Source organism: Phocoena sinus, chromosome 8 (genome assembly GCF_008692025.1).
Source record: "Phocoena sinus isolate mPhoSin1 chromosome 8, mPhoSin1.pri, whole genome shotgun sequence".
Classification (NCBI taxonomy): Eukaryota; Metazoa; Chordata; class Mammalia; order Artiodactyla; family Phocoenidae; genus Phocoena; species Phocoena sinus.
The window spans coordinates 68,147,159-68,168,845 of NC_045770.1; the positions used below are offsets into that span (position 1 = coordinate 68,147,159).

The following is a 21,687-nucleotide window of genomic DNA, read 5'->3' on the forward strand; positions in this document are numbered from 1 at the left end:
CGGATTCCCGAGGCCTGCTCCCTGGGGGCCGGGACCTTGGCTCCCGTAACCCCAAGTTTCAGTGCCCCAGGGATGCCGTTCCTACGCTCCTCAGCTGAGAGCCGGCTTTCGGGAGCGCAGAGAGGGGATGTCCAAGCAAGTGAGCGCCTCCCAAGCAGGACAGGCAGCTCGACCCGCACAGACCTGAAAATCACTTACGCCATCCCCAGGGCCCACCGCCCCTCTCTTCAGCCGGGTCATCTCCCCAGACATCTTTTCCCCGTGCTGCAGCTGCCCTTCTCCAGTCGCGAGCCAGGATGTCGGGCAGGGAAAGAAGCCTGCCTGGCCTCACCGGGGCCCCGCGGGCGGGGAGTGACAGGGCGCGTGTCCCTTCACCCTTGCCCCTTCAAAAGTCAATTCTAGGGTCAAGCAGGAAGAGAGGGGCTTTGGGGCACCGAGTGGGGTGCTCTTCCATCCCCACTTTCCCTGTTCCTAAGCATCTCGGGAAGAAGCAATGGGAACAATACTGGAGAAAGTTTGGGGCAGTGTCAGCGGGCGCCCGGGCCACACAGGCGACCAGAACCTTCTCAGAACGCTTCCTCCGTTTTCCCGCGTTCGTGTTCCCGACTTTCTCCACCTGGAGCTACCCAGAGCGGGCTTCCCGGCATAGCCTGCACGGGGATGCGCTCAGCAGCTGGCCGGCAGCCCCTGCAGGCCGGCACGGGTCGGCGGGATGCTGGGTACTCCGCGGAGACGGGCAGGGTGGGGGGTGGGGTGGAGGGCACCCGGCCCAGCCCCGGGGAGCTGGCGGCGGGTTGGCTGGGCTGCCCTGAGAGCCGAACCTACGAGCGGCCGCAGCCTCTCCTCCGAGCTGGGAAGCAGCCAGTCCTCTCTGTGGACTGAAGGGAAGTGGGCGTAACCCGCTGGCCTCTTCAGCCCTCCCCCAACCCGAGGGCCTGGGTTCCCTAGGAAAACTGTCCCAGCTCCACGTGGCAGGGAAAGAGGTGGCTCTGGAGTCAGGTGGACCAGGGTTTAGTAGCTGTGTGACCTTGTGCAAGTCCTTTAATTTATCTGAACCTGTTTCCCAGCTCTTGAAAACAGCTCTTTATCCAACCACCGTGGGCGGTTGCAGGGAGTGAATGAGTGCATAAAGATGAGCATGCCTGAGCTACAGCGAGCCCCGAATATGTGCTAGTTTGTGTTGGCTATGGGGCCCTAATGGTTTAATAATGGAGGGATGTGCCTGGTCAGATTGGTTTCTGGTGTGTGTGTGTGTGTGTCCATGCGTTTAAAAAGTAGGTTTATTCAGCACTCCTTTCAGCCAGTCTACCAGTGAATGCCAGTTACCTCGGTCCTCATGAAATAATTGAATGAATGAATGAATGATTTCTCCATATCATGAGGCTTGCCTTAGACTATTCCTCGTTTAGGACCAGGAGGATTTCTTTTTTCCTTTTTTTAATTTTTTGGTTGCGCTGCATGGCAAGTGGGATCTTAATTCCCCGACCAGGGATTGAACCCGTGCCCCCTGCAGTGCAAGTGGGGAGTCACAGTCTTAACCACTGGACCGCCAGGGAAGTCCTGGGAGGATTTCTTTTTTGGGCAATTCAGGCTAGTCTGCTGTGCAGGCCATGAGTCCTTCTGGGTTTCTTTTCCCACTTGAATCCTCCCAGTTTGTCCAAGCACTGGCAGCAAGTGGCCCCAGCCCTGAGACAGAGATGCATCTGGGATTCACATTGACAGAGAGGTTCCATGACTGCCTAAGTATCCACTGCCAGCAGGTGGAAACTGGGGCTAGTAGGGAGGGGAACACTAGGCTTTCACCTTATAGGTTATTCCAGCCTAAAAAGTTAGCCTTTGGACTGTGACATCCGACTCAGGCCGTTGGTGGGCAATCATCTTATCTCCTTTCTGGTGACTAAGAGATCCTGAACGAAAGATCTTACAGGAACCATGCTAAGGTCCTCTGAGTAAATACTCTGCGATTAGCAAACCTGATTCTGCCACTCAAAGTTAGGAAGAAAAGGGCACTGGCCTAGTTTGTGACATTTTCTGTTGGCTTATACTTAGAATAGTTACATTAGAAGTAAATCTAATACATTCTGCTCTAGGTATTGACTTAGGGCTGTGGAAATTAACATTCCCCTGGTGTTCTGTTTGCTGTTTTATTTTTTCCTGAATTAGGGCCCCTCAATCGTTGGAATCAATGGCTTGTTTTCCTGCCGCAAACCTTTGTCCTCAGTATTCTAGTTCATCCCCAAAGAGCTTCTGCTCTCCATGCCCCCCACCCCAGCATATCCTTTAGGTATTCTAGACTGGAATAAAATGGTCACTATTAAGAAATATATTGAAACATGGGGTTTCTTCTCAACAGCCAGGATCCAGTTGAGACGATGATTCAGCCTTTTTCCAAGTTGTTAGTTACTATATTGACTGCCTTCTCTCTCCCACCACATCTCTCTACTCTCCCTCCCTCTTCCCCCCAATACCCCTCCCTCTGCAATAATTGTGCTTTAGAAAGCTCTGAAAGGCCTGCTCTGTTTCTGACCATGGCCTCCTTTGAAAAAGAGATTACAGTGATTAAAAATAACAAGTTGAGGATTCTCAAGGGACTTCCCTTATAAGAGGACAATTTGCAGGACCAGCCATTCCCAGATCCCAATTTCAAGCCAAATAGAAGAAAATCAGCTGAAATGTTCAAGAATTGATTGAAAATAAAAGAGGCTCTTTTGTCTGTCCAAAGGTCTGTTTATTAGGAAAATAAAGCCAGACCCTGGCTAATGAGAGTGGCTTTTCCTAGATGCTCTTTAAAGGGAAATTTCAAGGAACTTGATGGGGAAAGAATGTCCAGTTGAGATTACAAAAACTTGTCCAACTTCAAGCATAATTGAGGGATTTAGTCTAAACCGGGAGGTTTGGAGACCTCCAAAGCTGCTTTGCCTTCTTTTTCTTTGTCTCTCTTTGGGGCGCACACTGCCATAAGAATGTGTGTTCCAGAGTGTCCCATCTCCGCCTGGTAGAATGAACACAGGCTTTGATGTTGGCTGGGTCTGTTTCCACTTCAGCTCAGTCACACATTCACTGTGTGACCTCAGGCAGGCAGCTTTACCTCTCTGAGCTATAGTTTCTCCAACTGTAAAATGAGGCTGCTTCTCCCACCGCCCACAGCATAGCTATGAGAATTAGAAATACTCCATGTCAAAAGAAACTGTCATACAGTAGGATATATATATATATATACACACATACACACACATATGTATGTAATGTTATGAGATCATTATTTATTTTGGAAATAGAAGAATACTTGGCAGCTAGCACTGGATGAGATATTGTGTTAAGTACTTCCTACGCATCTCACTTATTCCTTCCAGTACTTTGGGGCAGTTTATTATTTTTATTTTATAGATGAGGACACTAAATCTCAGAGAGGTTTAGTAACTTGCCCATGGTCACACAGCTATAATCAGTGGAGTCAGGATACAAACTTAGGGATGTCTAACTCTTGAATCTCTGCTCTTAACCAGTCTTCTTCACTGACTCAATAAAATAAATTAGGAGTAGACTGAATTCACCCAGCTACCCTCAGCCTTCTAGATGTTGTCTTTGTTGAAGGAAAACAGCAATAGAAAATCAAGATAATAACTGACAGGGCTTCCCTGGTGGCGCAGTGGTTAAGAATCCACCTGCCAATGCAGGGGACACAGGTTCCGTTCCTGGTCTGGGAAGATCCCACATGCCACGGAGCAACTAAGCCCATGCTCCACAATTACTGAGCCTGTGCTCTAGAGCCCGTGAGCCACAACTACTGAGCCCGTGAGCCACAACTACTGAGCCCACGTGCTTAGAGCCCATGCTCCGCAACAAGAGAAGCCACCGCAATGAGAAGCCCCTGCTTGCCGCAACTAGAGAAAAGCCCGCGCGCAGCAATGAAGACCCAACGCAGCCAAAGATAAAATAAATAAATTTTTTAAAAAAAAATAATAATTGACATATCTTGGGACACAAAATATGAAGTGATGGGTCCTTATTTACATTTTCTTTTTATAGACTTCAGTGTTGCATTTCCCCATAAACCAGAAGATTAATTTAGAAACACGAAGAACCTTGCCAATCTTTAGCCAGTTCCTTTTGTTTGTGGGGAAACAGAAACAAATTGAAAATAAAAAACCCTAATTTGACTGTTGTTTTGTTTTTATATGCAGATATTATATGCCTGTAAAATTATGTTTGAAAAGTATACATGTAGAATCTGAAAAATTTAGGCTGGATAAGGTCTTTTAAATAAACTATTTATTATCTAGTGTTTTTTTTTAATTAAGCACTGCTGATGATTAACTGTAATTAATTATAAGTGACCCCCCACCTCTCCTCTTTTCTTTTTTTATTAGGTAACTTTAATTTTTTAACTTGTGCTCCCTTTTCATAAGTATTTAGTTCAAATAGATAATAAAAATTAAAAGATGCATGCGTATCTACATGCTTAATAGTTGTGGGGATTGTTGCTTTGAGTTTTATGAAACCAAAAAGAAAACAGAACATACAATAAAATGAAAGCATAAAAGTTGGAATTTTTCAAGGCTTTAAACTTGTGTACTTCCCATACACAGTTAAGTTGTTCCATTCCAGCTGGCTGACTCAACTGGAGCAATGGGCTATAATTGCTGATATGTTTGCAAACATGCCATTAGCTTGTTATACAGAATGTCAGATGTAGGTCGATACCAATTTCTGCAGGGAAAAAACACTTACCATCTTGTATTAGTCAGGATACAGGCTAAGCTCATGTTACAAAGAGACCCCAAAATACAGTGTTTTAAACAAGAGATAAATGGGAAATCCAAGATGATGGGTGGCTTGTTCCACAAGGTCAATCAGTACCCCAGGTTCCTTCCATCTTGTTGCTCTGCCATCTACTAGCACTCTGCAGTCACAGAGTGACAAGTCACAGTACCTGAAATGTGGCTCGTCCAAACTGAGTTGTGCTGTAAGCGTAAGATGCACACTGGTTCTTGAATAATTAGTATGAAAAAAGAATAAGCTTCTCATTAATAATATTTTATATTGATTACATGTTGAAGTTATAATTGTATATAGTAGGCTACATAAAATATACTGTTAAAATTAATTTTACTTGTTTTACATTTATTCCTACCGGCTACTTGTTAAGTAAAATGAATTCCCCCTGGCTTGAGCTTATTTCTATTGGACAGCACTGTTCTTGGGAGTTGTCCTCATCAGCATGGTGACAGCCAGCTCACTACCAACACATCTGAGTTCCAGTCAGCATGCAGAGGGGAAAGGAAGTAGAGGCAAGCAGCTTTCTTTTAGTGATGTGACCCAGAAATCACAAGTAGCACTTTCAAACACACTCCTTTGCTAAGAATTTGGTCCCATGGCCACACCTAGATGCAAGGGAGCCTGGGAAAGATAGCATTTAGCTGGGCATCCACATGCCCAGTGAAAACTTTGGGGAGGGATGTATTTTTCAAAAGGATGAAGGTGAAAATGGATTTGGAGGGGCAGTTAGCCGTCGTCTGTCACATGTTTTAATGCATAGTCATGTAAAAACAATGTTTCATGTTCTCTTTCTCAGTGATAGGTGGTCTAGGTGGGTCTTCTCAACAGCACGTGAACTGATATTCCTGCTAAATGAATCAGTAGGGGAAGGAGTGTTGATGTAGGTGTGTGTGCATGCACGCGCGTGTGATGTGTTGATAGGGTTCATACTGAGAAGAAATAAGGGGCCAGTGTGTCAGAGTAGCCTGCTCTGTCTCACCCTTCCTCAAGGAAGCAGCAAGGAAGGGAAGGAATGAAGGGAGAAGTGGATAAAGCAAGAAAATGCAAGAGAGGGAGAGGAAAAAGGAAAAGAGGGGGAAGAAGGAGGAGGAAAGGAGGGGAAGGAGAAGAAAGAAATTGAGAGAAAAGAAAAAAACCTCACTGGGATATATATTTAGAATGAGAAAGAAATAATTTTACGGAGGAGTCCCATTCTTTTTTAGTTTTAAAGTCTTAACGAAGGCTATCATTCTCATTCTCTTAGTGAGTAGATAAATTCCCCCAAATAAGATCCCATTGATCATGCATTGTTTTATTAAGATTAGTTTAAAAATAAGTGGGCTTCCCTGGTGGCGCAGTGGTTGGGAGTCTGCCTGCCGATGCAGGGGACACGGGTTCGTGCCCCAGTCTGGGAGGATCCCACATGCTGCGGAGCGGCTGGGCCCGTGAGCCATGGCCGCTGAGCCTGCACGTCCGGAGCCTGTGCTCCGCAGTGGGAGAGGCCACAACAGTGAGAGGCCCACGTACCGCACAAAAAAATAAAAAATAAAAACCAGAATAAAAATAAGTGCTCTTAATCTGCTGTGGAATTTACTAAATTTGCTGAGATCAAAAATTTTTAAATTGAAGTATAGTTGATTTACAATGTTGCGTTACTTTCAGGTATACAGCACAGTGATTCAGCTAATACATATTAACTGAATATATATATATATATATTCTTTTTCAAGAGAGGAGTCCCACATTACTTGAGGATTAGAGTCAAGAGGCACTATGGAAAGCAAAAATCACATAAGTCAAAATTATTCCTTAAAAATCCTTTGCAATTTTACATAAACAATCACATGGATACTAGATTCAATCTAGCCTTATTTATGTGCCCCAGCAGATAGTTTTGTTAGTGGGGAATAGAAACAAACTGACATTTCTCAGTAAGTCCAGCACTTCTATTTTTCCCCCCAGCATTGGAAGAGACCAGTGTTTCCTCGGTTGAATACTAGATAAAACCATTGGTTTGTTGGTCCTTAAACACTGACATGACAAGTACGAAATACTCACTATCTGATGGACTAAGGGAACCCAGAGTCACAGCTCGTGACTGTCACACTCACACATGCATGCGTGTATTGAACACACTGGCAAGTGGCCCATATGATCTCAAGTATTATTTCCTTTCTCTGTTTTTTCTCTGATGGTGCGCAGTTGTGTCTGGTTCCTGTCATATGCACCTCTCTGGAGCACCTACAGTGGCAGAGAGCTCACTACGTCACGTAAAGCTTTCTGTGTGGCTAGCCAGCTCATTTTTACTAGGTGTCTTGGCTGGGCTGGAGTTGAGGCTAGGATAGGAAAGGTAAGGATTTAGGTAACACCACAAGAAGACCTTTATGAGCTCTACATAGACAAGGCTTCTAACTTTCACAGACTATTCAAAACTGCCGTGAAAAGTTGAGGGAAACTTTAAACAGGGGCCTGCTCACATCCACTGATTTGCTGAGGTCTAGGAGACCCACGGGAAATAACTTGAATCCTGTCTACAGTTGTGGTTCAGATGTTTGCAAACACAGACTAGGTGAGAGGGGGAAGGACAGGGAAGGGCTGCGAGCACATAATATTGTGTGTGGGGGATGGGAGTGTGGGGAGGTGGGCAGACTCAGACAGGCGGGAAGAACTGAATGGGGATTCTGGGTGCTACAGGAAGCTCTTCTGATGCTCTTCGTCTTCCCCCCTTCCTCCTTTTCTTCTTCTCCTTCTTCATTTTCTTTTCCTCCTTTTCTTTCTTCTCCTTCTCCTCACAGCAGCAACCTTGACCTTTGAATTTTCCAAACACGCCAAGCTCATTCCCACCCCAGGGCCTTCGTATATGCTTTTCTCCATGCCTCGAATGCTCTCCCCCAGATCTTTGGCTCACTTTGTCTTTTGAGTCTCAGCTCAGATGTTATTTCTTTAAACATCTTTAAAGATGTTATTTCTTTAAATCTGACCACCAATTTATGTTTCTCATTACTTTGGCCTGGTTTTATTTTCTTCATACCCCTGAACCACTCTCTGAAATGATCTTTATCATCTGCCTCCTCGAGCTAGAATACAAGCTTTCTGAGAGCAAGGACTTCGCCTTTGTTATTTGCCGTTTTATCGCCAGCACCCAAAAGAGTGTGTGGCCATCACAGGCACTGAATCATTATTTATCGAAAAGTGAATGTATCATTTAAACCCCAAGAACCCCTCTGAAAGAGAGAAGTGAGATCTCCCTCTAAGGGAGCTGGATGGAAGGAAGGGAAAGCATTTCTCCCTCTGCAAGAGGGAGGTGAGGCCAAGGAATGGGGACAGATGGCAAGGATCTCCATGTGGTGGCAGCAGAGAGAAAGGATGCTCACTCAGTGCCCTGGGGGCATTGGGTGGAGGCTGAGGGCAGGTAGACGGTCCGGGTCCAGGGTGAAGGCTGTTGGAAGCGAAGAGATCGGCAGTCATATGCATGGTGGGAAGCGGGATCGTTGGTTGATGGTTCAGAGGTGAAGAGCACAAGGACAGCAGGCAAGAGAGCAAAGGGAAGGAGCTGCCAGCCTCAGACACTGACTCTGATTACATGGAGAATAGGGCAGAGGGGATTGTTGATCCATCAAGCGTAGACACCAGTTATTAAAGTGACTTTCCCTGGAAGCAGCTCTTTGTGGAGTCATTTGTGTGATTTCCACACCTAGTTATGTGTAAGAATCACTTGGAAAGTTTAAAAAAATATATATATATCTTCACTGGTTCCACCCCAACAAAGGGCTGGATTCCAGGAATCTATATTCTTTCTTTCTTTTTCTTTTTTTTTAAAAGCAAGATGGTGAGACACAAAGAGAAGGTGGCCAAAAGGTGGCCACTTCTCTGTGAATGTGCTTTCCCACCCCCATCTCTCCCAGCCTCACCCCCAGCCTCCTAGTCCCACATACTTGGTCACATCGCTGCCCTATCCTGTTTCTGTCGACACAGTGGCCAATGGCATGTCCTCAGAGCCAACACAGTGGTGACATTCCCCTGCCTCGGCCGAGGAGTGGTGGGGAGGGAAGAGCTGTGAGCTTCCTCTAGGTGACAACCCTCGCAGATCAGCAGAGCCTGAGCTAAGGTGACCTTGTTGTGCATCTCTGCTGCCAAAGACTGCCTCCCGTGTAACTTCCACTCATCACTCCGGGTTCTGTCCTCTGGAGTCCAGCAGATTAGGTTTCCCCTTGGCCATATGTCAGCCCTTGAGATGTTTGTGAAGAAACAGGTACTATGATTTCTCTTCTGATTAAACTGCCCTGCTTTCTTCAACCATTCTTTGTAGGACACTCTTCCTTATTCCCTTGCACCTTGGACTCCAGATGTGCTCTGATCAGGGTGGAACATGGCAGGATAATTATCTCCCTTGTTCTGGACACCGTGTTTGTGTTAAGCTTGCCAGGTCTTGTGCTCGCTGTTTTGGCAGCTGTGTTGTACTCTGGAATCACACTGAGCTTGCAGCCAGCAAAAAATTCCTGTGATTTGGTGGGAAGGCTTGCTGCCCTCCTTTCCCTGTACTAGTGAAACTGGTCCTAGGACATAAGCTCTGACATGATTCCCCATTAGACTTAATCCAGCATATTTGGGTCCATCACGGTAGCTGTCAACCATTCATGAATCTGGATTCTGTCACTGAATGACCTATCCATATAGTCTAATTTTGGATTATTCACAGTTTTGACAAGCAAGCCTTAGAAGGCTTTAGCTAAGAAGTTGGTAAGAGTGATGAGCAGGTCAGGGCTTAGGACAGAGCATTCTGACATCCCTTAAAATCTTGCTCCAAAGCTGACATCTAATTAAAATAGTACTGAAGTCAACTGATTTTCTGTTACCTCAGTGGCACTTAAATACTAACAGCCACCCTGCTGGTCAGCCACCTCAGTTTAGTCACAAGTACTGTTTCTTTAGCCTGATAATGAATCTTACAGTCTAGGCAGAATTATTTTCTTTGTTCCAAAATTAGTCAGGAGTCTTTCCACTGCAAGTGACAGGAACAAAGTCTAACTAAAGCAAAAAATAGAATTATTGAGTCCTATATTTGGAAAGTCCACGGGTGGATCTGGCCAGCTTCAGGTATAAATGGATCTAGGGACTTGAACAAAGTTCTCTCTCCCCCCTCCCCTCCCTCCCCCTCCCCCCTCCCTCCCCCTCCCTCCCCCCCCTCCTTTTCTTTCTTCCTTTCCCTTTCTCCTTTCCTCTCCATCTTTTCCATTCACTCCTTTTACCTTCTGTCTCTCCTTCCATCCTTTACCTCTTGGCTGTGTTTTTATGTGGTGGCATAATTTTTCTTACTGCAGATAAACTTTCTCCCAGTGCCAGGGAAGATAGCTGTCAACAACCTTCAGTGAAAAGACTTTCATTTCTGTAACTGAAACAAAAGCCTTTCCCCCTTTACTTCCAAGCTGAAAAATCCCAGGGAAGGATTCTGATTGGCCCAGCTTGGGTGACATACCCAGGGGAATGGAGTACATTACGATATGGAGATAGACTGCATCTGGGTCACAGTCACTTCTATGACTTGCTATTTCAGGAGGGAGAAGGGGGACTGTGATTGGCAGCCCCGAAGATCACATGGTCAGTGTAAGGGGAGGTGTGGGGGTCCTAGACAGCATGTGTTCCTTAGAACTTCCTACCCTCCCCCAGATACATTCTCTTGGCTGACATATCTCCAATTCCTCAGGAGTATTCTTCCCATCCATTCCTCTTCCCAGCCACATATTGGTTAGCTCAGGACCCATTCACCTGGTTCCCAGCTAGTCCATGATGAGAGAGCACATGGGGGAAAGAATGAACTTCTATTGAATGGTTGCAATGTGCTTCATATACCTTATCTCATTTAGTCCTTATGACAAATGCATGAAATGATAACGATGATCCCTACTTTAGAGCGGAGACTCATTGATCTTTAAATATATTTTATTAATTTATCCAAATTTATATATACTTACTATTACAAATATTAATTCATTACTTGTTAGGATAACAATAGAAGTACTGTTACTGCCATCTTACAGGAGATTGTCAACTGAGGTAATGAGAAGTTAAATAATTAGTCCGAGGTAACACGTAGTAAATAGAGAGGAATTTGAACGCAGGTCTGTTAGCTACATCCATTGTGCATCTATAGGTACAGCCCTTACAACTTTAAATATGCATGATCTTTAATCTGGAATGAGAGGTATTTCATCTCTTCTGGGGAATGCTGGGAGCATTCACTGAGGAAGTTCATCCAAGCGAACAGCATAATCCACCCTCACCACATGCACTTGCTCGCCCTTGGACTTTTAGCCCTGCCTTCCTATCTGCCAGCCTCTCACCAGCATCTTCTCCTGCCTGCTCCTGGCTGGGTGGGCTGAATTGCCAATTTCTAAGTAAGGTATGCAAGTGCGTTGCAGCTGCCCAGAGCTCCACAAGTTAAGCAGAGTTGGGAGGGGACCACCATGGCTTATGTAATGCTCCAGCAGTCCTTATAACTAATCCCATGTTACAAGTTAAGGCAGAAGCTCAAGTTCATTGTGGTTGATGCGTGGGGTGGGAAGACTGGGCATCTCAGTAACATATAGCAGGTGGATGGCAGGGGCTGGCCTTGTAATGGAACTGGGATCTGGTTCAGGACCTTCTCCTTGAGGCTGGGGCTGGAGGGGTCCGAAACCCAGAGGTAGAGCGGGGAGGGTGATGGCCCTAGAAAAGATCCAGTGATGGCAGTGGGCATAGCAGAGGCACTGGAGTTTATGTTAGATGGTTGACAAACCAGCATTTGAAGGGCTCAGAAAGTTATTTGGGAAATAGGTGGGACTCATGTGTTCCTGTAATAAGGAGGGGAGAACTCCACATTTGGTGGAGATTTGAGGTCAGGCTTCTGTGTGAAACATCAGTCCTCATACAGACAGGCCAGAGAGGCCCTTGCCACTGAGCTGGTTTTTAGGAAAAGGCTGTAATCCAGTATTCACACAGCTTCTAGCCTGATCTTCCTAAAACACAAATCTGAATACGACACTCCCCAACTCAAACCCTTCAGTGCCTCCTCATCACCTCCAGGGTGGTATCTGCACTTCTTAGCCAAAAGTCTTCAAAGCCCTGCTATCTCGCCCCTTCTCACCTTCCTCCCCTAGCCTCTTATAACACTTCCCTCCCAGCTTGCAACTAATGAAATACAGAATTACTTCTGGTTTCCAAGGCCAAGACTGGCCCACCATGCCTTTCCCTCTGCCTGAGATGGTATTGCTCCTCTTGTCCACTGGACAATCTCCTATACCTCATTCAATTTGTAGCTCAAATGCCACCTCCTCCTTGAAGTCTCCTTTAACTCCCCCAGTAGATTCAGATGTTCTCTCCTCTGGGATCCCAGAGCACTTCATTCATACCTCCATAACACCCGTTGTATGTTATAAAAATATCTGCCGATGTGTCCTTTTCTCCCAGCTGTTAGGCTGTGTGCTCCCAGAAGGCAGAGGCTGGGTCTTTTCTCTCTGTGTCTCCAGAGGCGTAGTTCAAGACAGACTTGGTCTCTGCTCTCACAGAGCTTACAAGTGATTAGGGGAGACCAGCATTTAACAAGTAATTCACAAATAAATATTTAATTAAGACTGGTGAGAGGTATTCAAGAAGAAGAAAGGCGTGTTGAAAAGCTATATCATGTGGGGGTGGGAGGGGCTGAGACACCCTCACAGGGCTCACTGTCTGTGGTATGAGCCACTGCAAGGATACTCAGTTCATTATAAGAACTTACCCAAATCTCCCCATAACCTGGCCCTGTGACCATCATCCCCAAAGACAGTGATCTCTGCTGCAGTCCCATCAGTGGTCCTACATTGGCACCTACTAGAGTTTTTCTCTGGAGGTTCAAACATTGTCCCCAAGGGCCAGCTTTTTGAAACTCACTGTCTGTTAATGAGCTAGCTAAGCATCATGATCTTTATCATCATCACCGTCGTCATCATTTTGATCACCGTCTTCATCCTCAACATCACCGGCACCACCATCATCATCCTTTACAATTCTGGATCCTTTATATGTGCCAGGCGCTGTGGTAAATGCAGTCATCTCTGCATTCCTATAGAAAGGTAATATCGTGAACCTCATTTTTTAAAAAACGAGGAAACGGGGAGGTCAGATACTCACCAGAGGTCACACAGTTAATAAGTGGTGGCTCTAGGATTCTAATCTGAAATCTTTGCTTTTAACCTGTTCCCCATCTGTGCTCACAGGATGGCTCCAAACGGGCCTTTTTAAAATTTTATTTTAATCCTTCATAAGCTTTTTTCTTGAATTTCCTGGGTCTCTTAATGGCCTCTTTTGGGAGGCACTTGGGAGGAGTCACTAGAGAGAAGATTCTATTATTTATTGCCAAGTAGCCATCTTCAGTCATTACTGGGACTCAGAACACGCTGCACATTTGTTCCTTTCAGGAGAGATTCATATAATGGGCTTCTCTAGAGAGATAGGGTCTCCTCTCTTCCTTCAAATTATACGGTGTAACACAGTCATCACCACTGATAATTATGGCATGAAACACCACACAAGTTCAGCCCCCAGAGCCTCCGTCTTCTGCGTTGTATTGAATAAGGTAGAGTAGAACTTTAGTTTTCTAGAATTTACAGGAACGCATCATTCCAGGAAGCCGAGGTTATGGGTAGCCCTTTAAGTGCTCTGCACAGATATACAAAAAGATGCCTACTTACCATTCGGAAACACTGTTTAATAATATTCTTATCAAAACAAAGCTTACGTACAGAAAAGCTCACAAATCATGCATCTTGGTGAATTATCACTTGTTGAATACACTCATGCAACTGGCACCCAGATCAAGAAACAGAACATGACCTGAACTCCAGAAGCACCCCTGTTCCCTCCCAAATCAGCACTGCCTCCCCTTTCCCGCACTTGTAAGCACTGACCTGACCTCTAGGATCATAGATTACTTTGCCTGGTTTTGAACTTTATATAAATGTCCTCATACTTTTTGTATTCTTTTGTGTCTGTCTTCTTTCACTCAAGATTATGTTTGTGAGATTTACCCGTGTTGTTGTAGGTAGAAGTAATTTGTTCATTTTCATTACTCTAAGGCATTCAATTCTATGACTGGCCACAACTTATATATCCATGGCTGCTGATGGACATTTGAGTGTTTCCAGTTGGAAACGAATAATGTTACTATGAACATCTGATAGGTGTCATTTGATGCACTTATGTCTGCATTTCTGTTGATTTAAGGGTGGCAGCACTGAGTCATAGGGTATGTATAAGCTCAGCTTCAGTAAATGCTGCTGAAGAGTTTTCCAGGGAAAATTGCTCATATTCAGTTCATCAGTAGTGTGTGAGAGTTCCAGTTAACATTTGATAATGTGAATCCTTTTAAGGTTAGTCAATCTAGTGGAAATGCAGTAGTATTTTATTGTGGATTTAATTCTTATTTCCCTGTTGACAAATGAGGTTCAGTGCCTTTTCGTATCTTTATTGGCCATTTGGGTACCTTCTTCTGTGAAGTATTAGTTCATGTGATTTCCCTATTTTTTTTCTTTGGGTTCTCTATCGTTTCCTTATTGGTCTTAGAGAGTTCTTTATATATTTTGGATAAAAGTCAATTTATATATTTTGGATAAAAGTCCATTTCTGGTTAAATGGATTGCAAATACCTCCTTCCACACCATGGCTTACTTTTTCTTAGCAGTGTCTTTTGATAAGCAAAATTTTGATACCATTCCATTTACACATCTTCTTTATCATCAGTATTTTTTTTTTTATGTCCTGTTTAAAAACTCTTTCCTACTTCAAGGTCATTCATATTTTATCTTATGCTACTTTCTAAAACCTTATTGTTTTACTTTTCACATTTAGCTCTACAATCCATGTGAAATTTATTTTCTGAAAGATGTGAGGCAGGGCTTCTCTGGTGGTGCAGTGGTTGAGAGTCCGCCTGCCAATGCAGGGGACGTGGGTTCGTGCCCCGGTCCGGGAAGATCCCACATGCACGGGCTAGGCCCGTGAGCCATGGCCGCTGAGCCTGTGCGTTTGGAGCCTGTGCTCCGCAGCAGGAGAGGCTGCAGCAGTGAAAGGACCGCGTACCAGGGGGGAAAAAAAAAAAAAGAAAAGATGTGAGGCAAAGACCAAGATTCACCTTTTTTACACGGTTTCCTAGTTGTCATTGAAAATATCTTCTTTCCCCCACTGCTCTGCCGTATATCCTTAATGATAAATCAAGTTCACATATATTTGTGGAACTTTATCTGGACCTCAAACTATTCAGGCCTATTTTTATTTCCTTGTTATGGTACACTGGCTTAATTTCTAGAGCTGCATAGGTCTCGATATCTGGGAATAGAAGCCATCCAACCTTGCCCTTCTTTTTCCAGATTGCCTTAGGTATTCTTGGCCCTTTGCATTTTCACATCAATTTTAGAAACGGCTTGTCAATATCACAGAAATCATGCTGCGAATTTAATGTAAGTTGCACTAAATCTCTAAATCAATTTGAGAAGAATTGACATCTTTACAACCCTGAGTCTAGCAGTCCATTAACATGATTCAGTGAATGTAATTACATATCAACTCTGTGCTAATCACTGCTGAGCTAAGATGTGGTTCTTGCCTTTGAAGGACTCACAAATAGGTAAACAAATACTTACACACAAAATATGATTTAATGTGATCATCTCATCACTGATAATAATAAGAGCTAATATTTAATAAGTGCCTATTATCTGCCAACCATGATTTTAAGAACTTCAGTGCATTAGTTATGTTTTACACTGATACTTTGAGGTAAATGCTGTTATTAGGCCCATTATATAGGTATTTTTAATCTTAACAAAGTCCAGGGAAAAAGAGCACCCAGGTCTTGATGGGAAAGTCAGAGGAAACAGGAAACATCACAGAAAAGGTGAAAATTTAGCTGATTTCTAAAGAAGTTTGCTAAGAATGGAGGAGGTAGAACATTCCAAGCGTATGAATAGCATATGGAAAGAAAAAATACTGTAGGGTGAAATGATATATGGCTTTCCAGGAAGCTGCCAGTGAGCGAGTCCCAGGACTGAAATGCAGTGTGGCAGGGAATGGAAACGTGGCTGATAGAGCTCTCCAGAAAGGCAGAGTCTGTGGGCCTATCAGTCTTTGGGGTTTGAGCTGTAGCCTGAAGGCAGTGACTGTGCAGCAGAAATTGACTGCTGGGTTCCCCAGAAGCAGGTATTATTCATTCCCTAGGGCTCCCACGTATAGAACCACAAACCGGTGGCTTAAAACAACAGAAATGTATTTGCTCACGGTTCTAGAGGCTAAAAATCTGAAATCAAAATGTCATCAGAGGGCTTCCCTGGTGGCGCAGTGGTTGAGAGTCCGCCTGCCGATGCAGCGGACACGGGTTCGTGCCCCGGTCTGGGAAGATCCCACATGCCGCGGAGCGGCTGGGCCCGTGAGCCATGGCCGCTGAGCCTGCGCGTCCGGAGCCTGTGCTCCGCAACGGGAGAGACCACAACAGTGAGAGGCCCGCGTACCGCAAAATAAAAAATAAAAAATGTCATCAGAGTTGGTTCCTTCTGGAGGCTCCCAGGGAGTTTCTTCCATGCGTCTCCCAGCCTCTGGTGACAATCCTTGCTGTTCATTGGCCTGCAGATGCCTCACTCCAATCTCTGCCTCTGTCATCACCTGGCATTCTTCCCTGTGTGTCTCCATGTCTCTTCTTCTAAGGACACTGACCATCTTGGACTTAGGATTACCTTAACCCAATATGATCTCATCTTAACTAATTACATCTGCAAAGACCCTATTTCCAAATAAGATCACATTTCCAGGAACCTGGGATTAGGATTTTAACACATATTTTGGGAGGACACAATTTAACCCCATAACAAACCCTCAGATGAGGATTTGGGTGCCCTTGACTTATTAAGGAAGTGCTCCCAGGGGAGGCCAATAAGGGAGTGGGGAACTGGGACGGGGAGGAAGAAGCCTTGCCAGCCCATGATCCCAGTGAGCTCTGATTCTGCAGGGCCATTTCGAGGTGTCAGGTACCCCTCAGAATGGTCATCACCTGATGCAAGGTAGCTGGGCCTTTCACAGTAGGCAGAGCAGACGCCAGTGACCAGGGACGAGCTGCAGGTGCTGGCCTCTGGAAGCAAAGGCACATCAGCACCAGGGTCACATTACAATGGTACAGAGGAATTTGAGGTGATCTGGGCAGAGCACCTTTACTGTCTGCTTCTTGTTCTCTGCTCCCCTTCCTCCAGAATTGTGTAGAATAGCCTTGAAAGCTCTCCCACCCCACCCTAGATAACCTCCCACTGCTGTGGGGCTGTCTGTCTATCCCTCAGAGATCTCAGTTCTTTCTCCTGACATCATAAGCATCATTTTCTGCCTGCCACTGCTGTGCAACCACATTTCTTACTCTTCTTTACTTCTTTGTGCTTTTTACTCATCCTTTCTTCCTTCCTATCTGACCTTTTATAGACATCAGTAGCCACCAGTCAGAGTGCACCTTCACTTTTGTGGGATGAACTGGCTAACCACAGCATGAGACGTGCAGTCTTTGTCTCCAAGTGCTTCTCTAAGATGTCATTGTGTTGGTGGCTCACGGACCATTGCTGAATTTTCCTAGATGGTGGTTTTAAGTTTTGGACTTTTGGAATATTTCATTTTCAGGACTGAAACTAGAAGACTAAATGCCCCTCCTTAACAGGGGGTTGCTTATCAGAATCACATAAATACTATAGGTTCAATGAATTGATTTTTAAATTTTGAAAACAGTCGACACTTACGGAATACACACACTATAGATATTCCTATATATGTAGGAATGTAGAGCAATGAGTGGAGTGTTAAACTGGGGAGGGGGCCAGACCCAAAGCCTGCCTCTGGGTGGTCTTACTACCTTCAGCGTGTCTGTTGACATTTCTGTGTCTTTGTGTCCTATTTGTGAAATTAGAGGGCTTGGAATGGAGGATTCTTAGGATAGCACTAATAGTCTATAATTTTATGTTTAAAGAATCTTAGCATTTTAATGTAGGCAGTAATTTAGACCTCAATTTACATCAGTTTCAAAAAGCTTGAATGGAGCATCTCTTAGATGCCAGGCTCTGTGCTAGGTGATAGGGATACAAAGAAAATGAAAACCCAGTTCCTCTCCAGCATTAACTCACAGTCCAGTGGAAAAGGGTGGTAAAAAATAGAATTGCAATCCAGTGCAAAAATTGCAATAAAGGATTTCCATCTCAGGGGATTGTAGATACAAAGGGAGGGGCAAACACCATTGCTAAGATCCCTGAGCTAGATGTCAATGAATACCTAGTTCTCTGGGTCAATGTGGGAAGGAAGAGTTTAAAGTAGGTTCATAATTCCAACTGCTGTAACAAACAATCCCCCACAATATAAGTTTATTTCCAGTTTATGCCAAGTATAATATGGATGTTTCTGGTCCATGAGTGATTATCTGTGTGGTTATCCAGAAAGGTTCCTTACATCTTGTGGCTCTACCATCCTTCTCCTGGGGCATCAGAGTCCTCTGCTGGATCTCCTGCATTCAGCAGGCAGAGATGGGAGAGGAAGAATGGAGAATCATGTAGAAAGTCTGGATGGGCCAGGCAGGAAGTGGCATGCATCATGTCTGTTCACACTTTCCACCGGTAGGACTGGGGCACCAGCAGACCAAACTGCAAGGGAGGCTGGGAATGTGTTCTAGCTGAGTACCTACAACAAATAGGAAATGTGTTTTGCCACATCTTACAGGAGTTTGTGCTGCAAGCAGCTGGATCTCTCTTGAGCTGATCTGTGGAAGTGTAACATTAGATAACTGTCAAGACTAGAGTTGCTGACCAGGGACTAGTTTTGTCAAGTTGTGGTTACTGAGAGAGAGCTCACCTCAGCCTTGGTTGATTCAAGAATTCCTAAGTGAGATTGTAGTTCAGACGTTTAGTAGGTTCTGAAATGTGAGAGGGGGCTGGGTGGAGAGGGTGAAATTTCACTACTCTGCAGAATAAGCCTTTCCCACTGACAGCTGCCCCTGCTACCCACAGGTCTGGGATGTTGGGGAACTCAACTTTTATCCGTTTGATGAATGGAAGGCAGCTGATTCTTACGCTTATCATCTGCTTTCTTCTGTCTCTGCAGTGACACTTTCCGCTGCCCCTCCCTCTTACTTTAGAGGATTCACATTGATCGCCCTCAAAGAGAACAGAGAGGGTGGTAAGGAGGAAGACCATGCCGGGACCTTCCAGGTAAGACCCCTTCTGGGCTTTTCCAGGGACCCCTGTCGCTCTAGTAGGTAGATGCCAAGTGAAAGGTGGGCCGGATTGAGGAGGCTGAGGGTAAGGAATGGGGCAGGTATCTGAGGGGGCTTCTCATGCAATTCCCTTGACCATTGGTCGGGTGAGCCAGGTCCATGGAAAGACCTATAACGGAGTAGGCAGCAAATGCCTCGCGTCTACCTTAAGGCCTTGGGGCTTGGCCACCAGGCAGGGCTCTTCTGGGGCTCACAGTACCTTGGGCAGCAGACAGTCCAGTGTGGTGGGAGCGCCGAGAACCCTGCCGAGGCACAGATGTGTTTCCTGTGCAGCCATTTCTCAGTCGACTGGCAATTTTTAAGTGTAAACGGAACAAGAGCTTAGGCTGGCCAGACTGGAGGGAGTTCAAAGCACGGGAGAAGGACTATTAAGGGAACGAAGAGATTGATTTATGAGGGAAGATTAAAAGAACTAAACATGCTTTGCTTGGCTAAATGAACAGGGCCGAGTTAAAGAGGTGGTAATGGTCTTTAAATGTCAGTCCTTGCAGAGCAGCCTCTTCCAGGGGAGGCCTCGTTTGACTTTGTATAAAAGGGCACAGCAAGACGAAAGTGGGTCAGGAGAAGAAAGGGAATCTCAAAGACAAGGGCCCTGCCAGTGAGTCATATTTCACCGTGGAATATTCTTCCAGGGGAAGTGGCAGGAACATCACCCCCTCTCAGAGGTTTAGAAAGAGGCCGGCAAGTTGTCAGAACATGTCCCAAAATGACTGGGGCGATCCTAGGAGGAGGCGCGGCCAAATCTGCTGTAACCATTTTTCATCTCAAATTTCCATTGTTCTGGAATCCATTTTTATCTGGCATTTGCAAACTCAGAAGGAAAAAAAAAAAACTCAGGAAGAATACTTACACCCATAGCTGCCTGCTGGGGATTCTGGTACAATTTGTGGGTTCCACAGAGCACCCAAGATATCTTCCCCATCCAAAGATATCTTTAACCCCTTGTGGGCAGATTGTAGTTTTGAATCCTGTGATTTAAAAAAAATGTCCAGAGTTTAGGATTCTGGACTTCTGGCCTAGTGGAACTGTTAATTCCATGATGATTGTAATGTGCTTCTATGGACCTAGATGTCAGGAACTTCCTTGGCATGTATCTGAAGGAGTTACCCGGATACAACCAATATTTGTTGGGTACTCACCATATGCCAGACACTTGGTTAAGTGCTTTACCTTATCTTGGTTTATCTTAATTTAATTAGTTTACCTTATCTTAGTTTGATTCTCACAGCAACCAAGTAGATAGGAACTATTATCCCTATTTTATAGATCAGGAAATTGAAGCTAGAGAGATTAAATCACTTACCTAAAGTGATTTAATAGTAAATAGTAAGGCCAGGCTTCTGTCTCGGGTGTCTGATTCCAGTGACTACATGTCTTCCCTATAGTACAGAACAAGCTCCTGGCCAGGTGTGTTTGGACCGTGCATCAGCAAGATTGTCATTATAGGGAAAGGAAGATTCATGCATACGTTCAGCCTATAAAGCACTAAAATAGATTCCTCTTGTTCTTGTTGTTCTAATTTACCTGGAGGTGTGAATGATTTATAAGATTGGGGCAGCTGAGAGATCTGGGTACCTGAGTGTCGGGAGGGATAAAGTTCTAAGAAGGGAAAAGTGGGGGGTGGGAGATGAGAAATGTGATCTCAATATTCACCCAAGCAAAATTTATCTGCTTTAAAATGTTGCTTAGATGTATATACGCAGAAGAATTGAAAGGAGGGACTTGAACAGGTAGTGTATAGCCGTGTTCATAGCAGCATTATTTACGAGAGCTGAAAGGCAGAAACAACCCAAATGTCTACTGATGGATGAATGGATAAACAAAATGTGGTGTATACATACAGTGGAATATTATTCATCTTTAAGAAGGAAGGAAATTCTGACACATGTTATCACATGGATGACCCTTGAAGACATTATGCTAAGTGAAGTAAGTAAGCACAAAACGACAAATATTGTCTGATGTCACTTATATGAGCTACGCCGTCAAATTCATAGAGACAGAAAGTACAGGGGATGTGGGGCAGGGGGAAACGGAATTATTGAACAGATGCGGAGTTTCAGTTTGGGAAGATGAAAAAAGTTCTGGAGATAGGTGGTGGTGATGCCTGTTCAACAGATGAATGTACTTAATGCCATGAACTGTACACTTAAAAATGGTAAATTTTATATATATCCTGATAAACACACACACACAAAATGATGCCTGAGTTAGGCCAGTGGGGACATGGCTTCTTTCTTTGATGCCGTTTTAATTCAGTAAACTGATAGTCCTCTCCAGCTCACTGTTGTCTCTTCTTGGCCAAATCTTGGTCCTTGCAACCAGTTGGTGAATACAGGGCCCTGCTCACAGTGGGCAGTAGGTAAATGTTTGTTGAATGAATAAATGAACAAATTATTCTTTCTACTAGTGCCCATAACTCAGTCCTATTTGGGATTGTTCCAGAACTCCTATCTCTATGCATCCATCCTTCCTTCTTCTCTTAGAGCTTCTGACATCCTTTCTTGTTACATCACAGTGGTTCTCAGAGTGTGGTCTCTGGACCAGCAGCATCAGCACCATCTGGGAACTTGTTAGAAACAGAAAATCTCAAGCCTCACCCAGACCTTCTGAATCAGAAGCTCTGAGGGTGGGGC

The 21,687-nt window shown here is 44.7% G+C and overlaps 1 protein-coding gene across 1 annotated transcript in view; it reads left to right on the plus strand.

Annotated features, from left to right (window-relative positions):
- Window positions 1-21,687, plus strand: part of SPON1 (spondin 1) — a 274,397-nt gene that overhangs the window by 1,205 nt on the left and 251,505 nt on the right. The window contains exon 2 of the mRNA XM_032639045.1: window positions 18,880-18,986. Coding sequence (XP_032494936.1) covers window positions 18,880-18,986 — 107 coding nt within the window. The remainder of the gene's footprint in view (window positions 1-18,879; window positions 18,987-21,687) is intronic.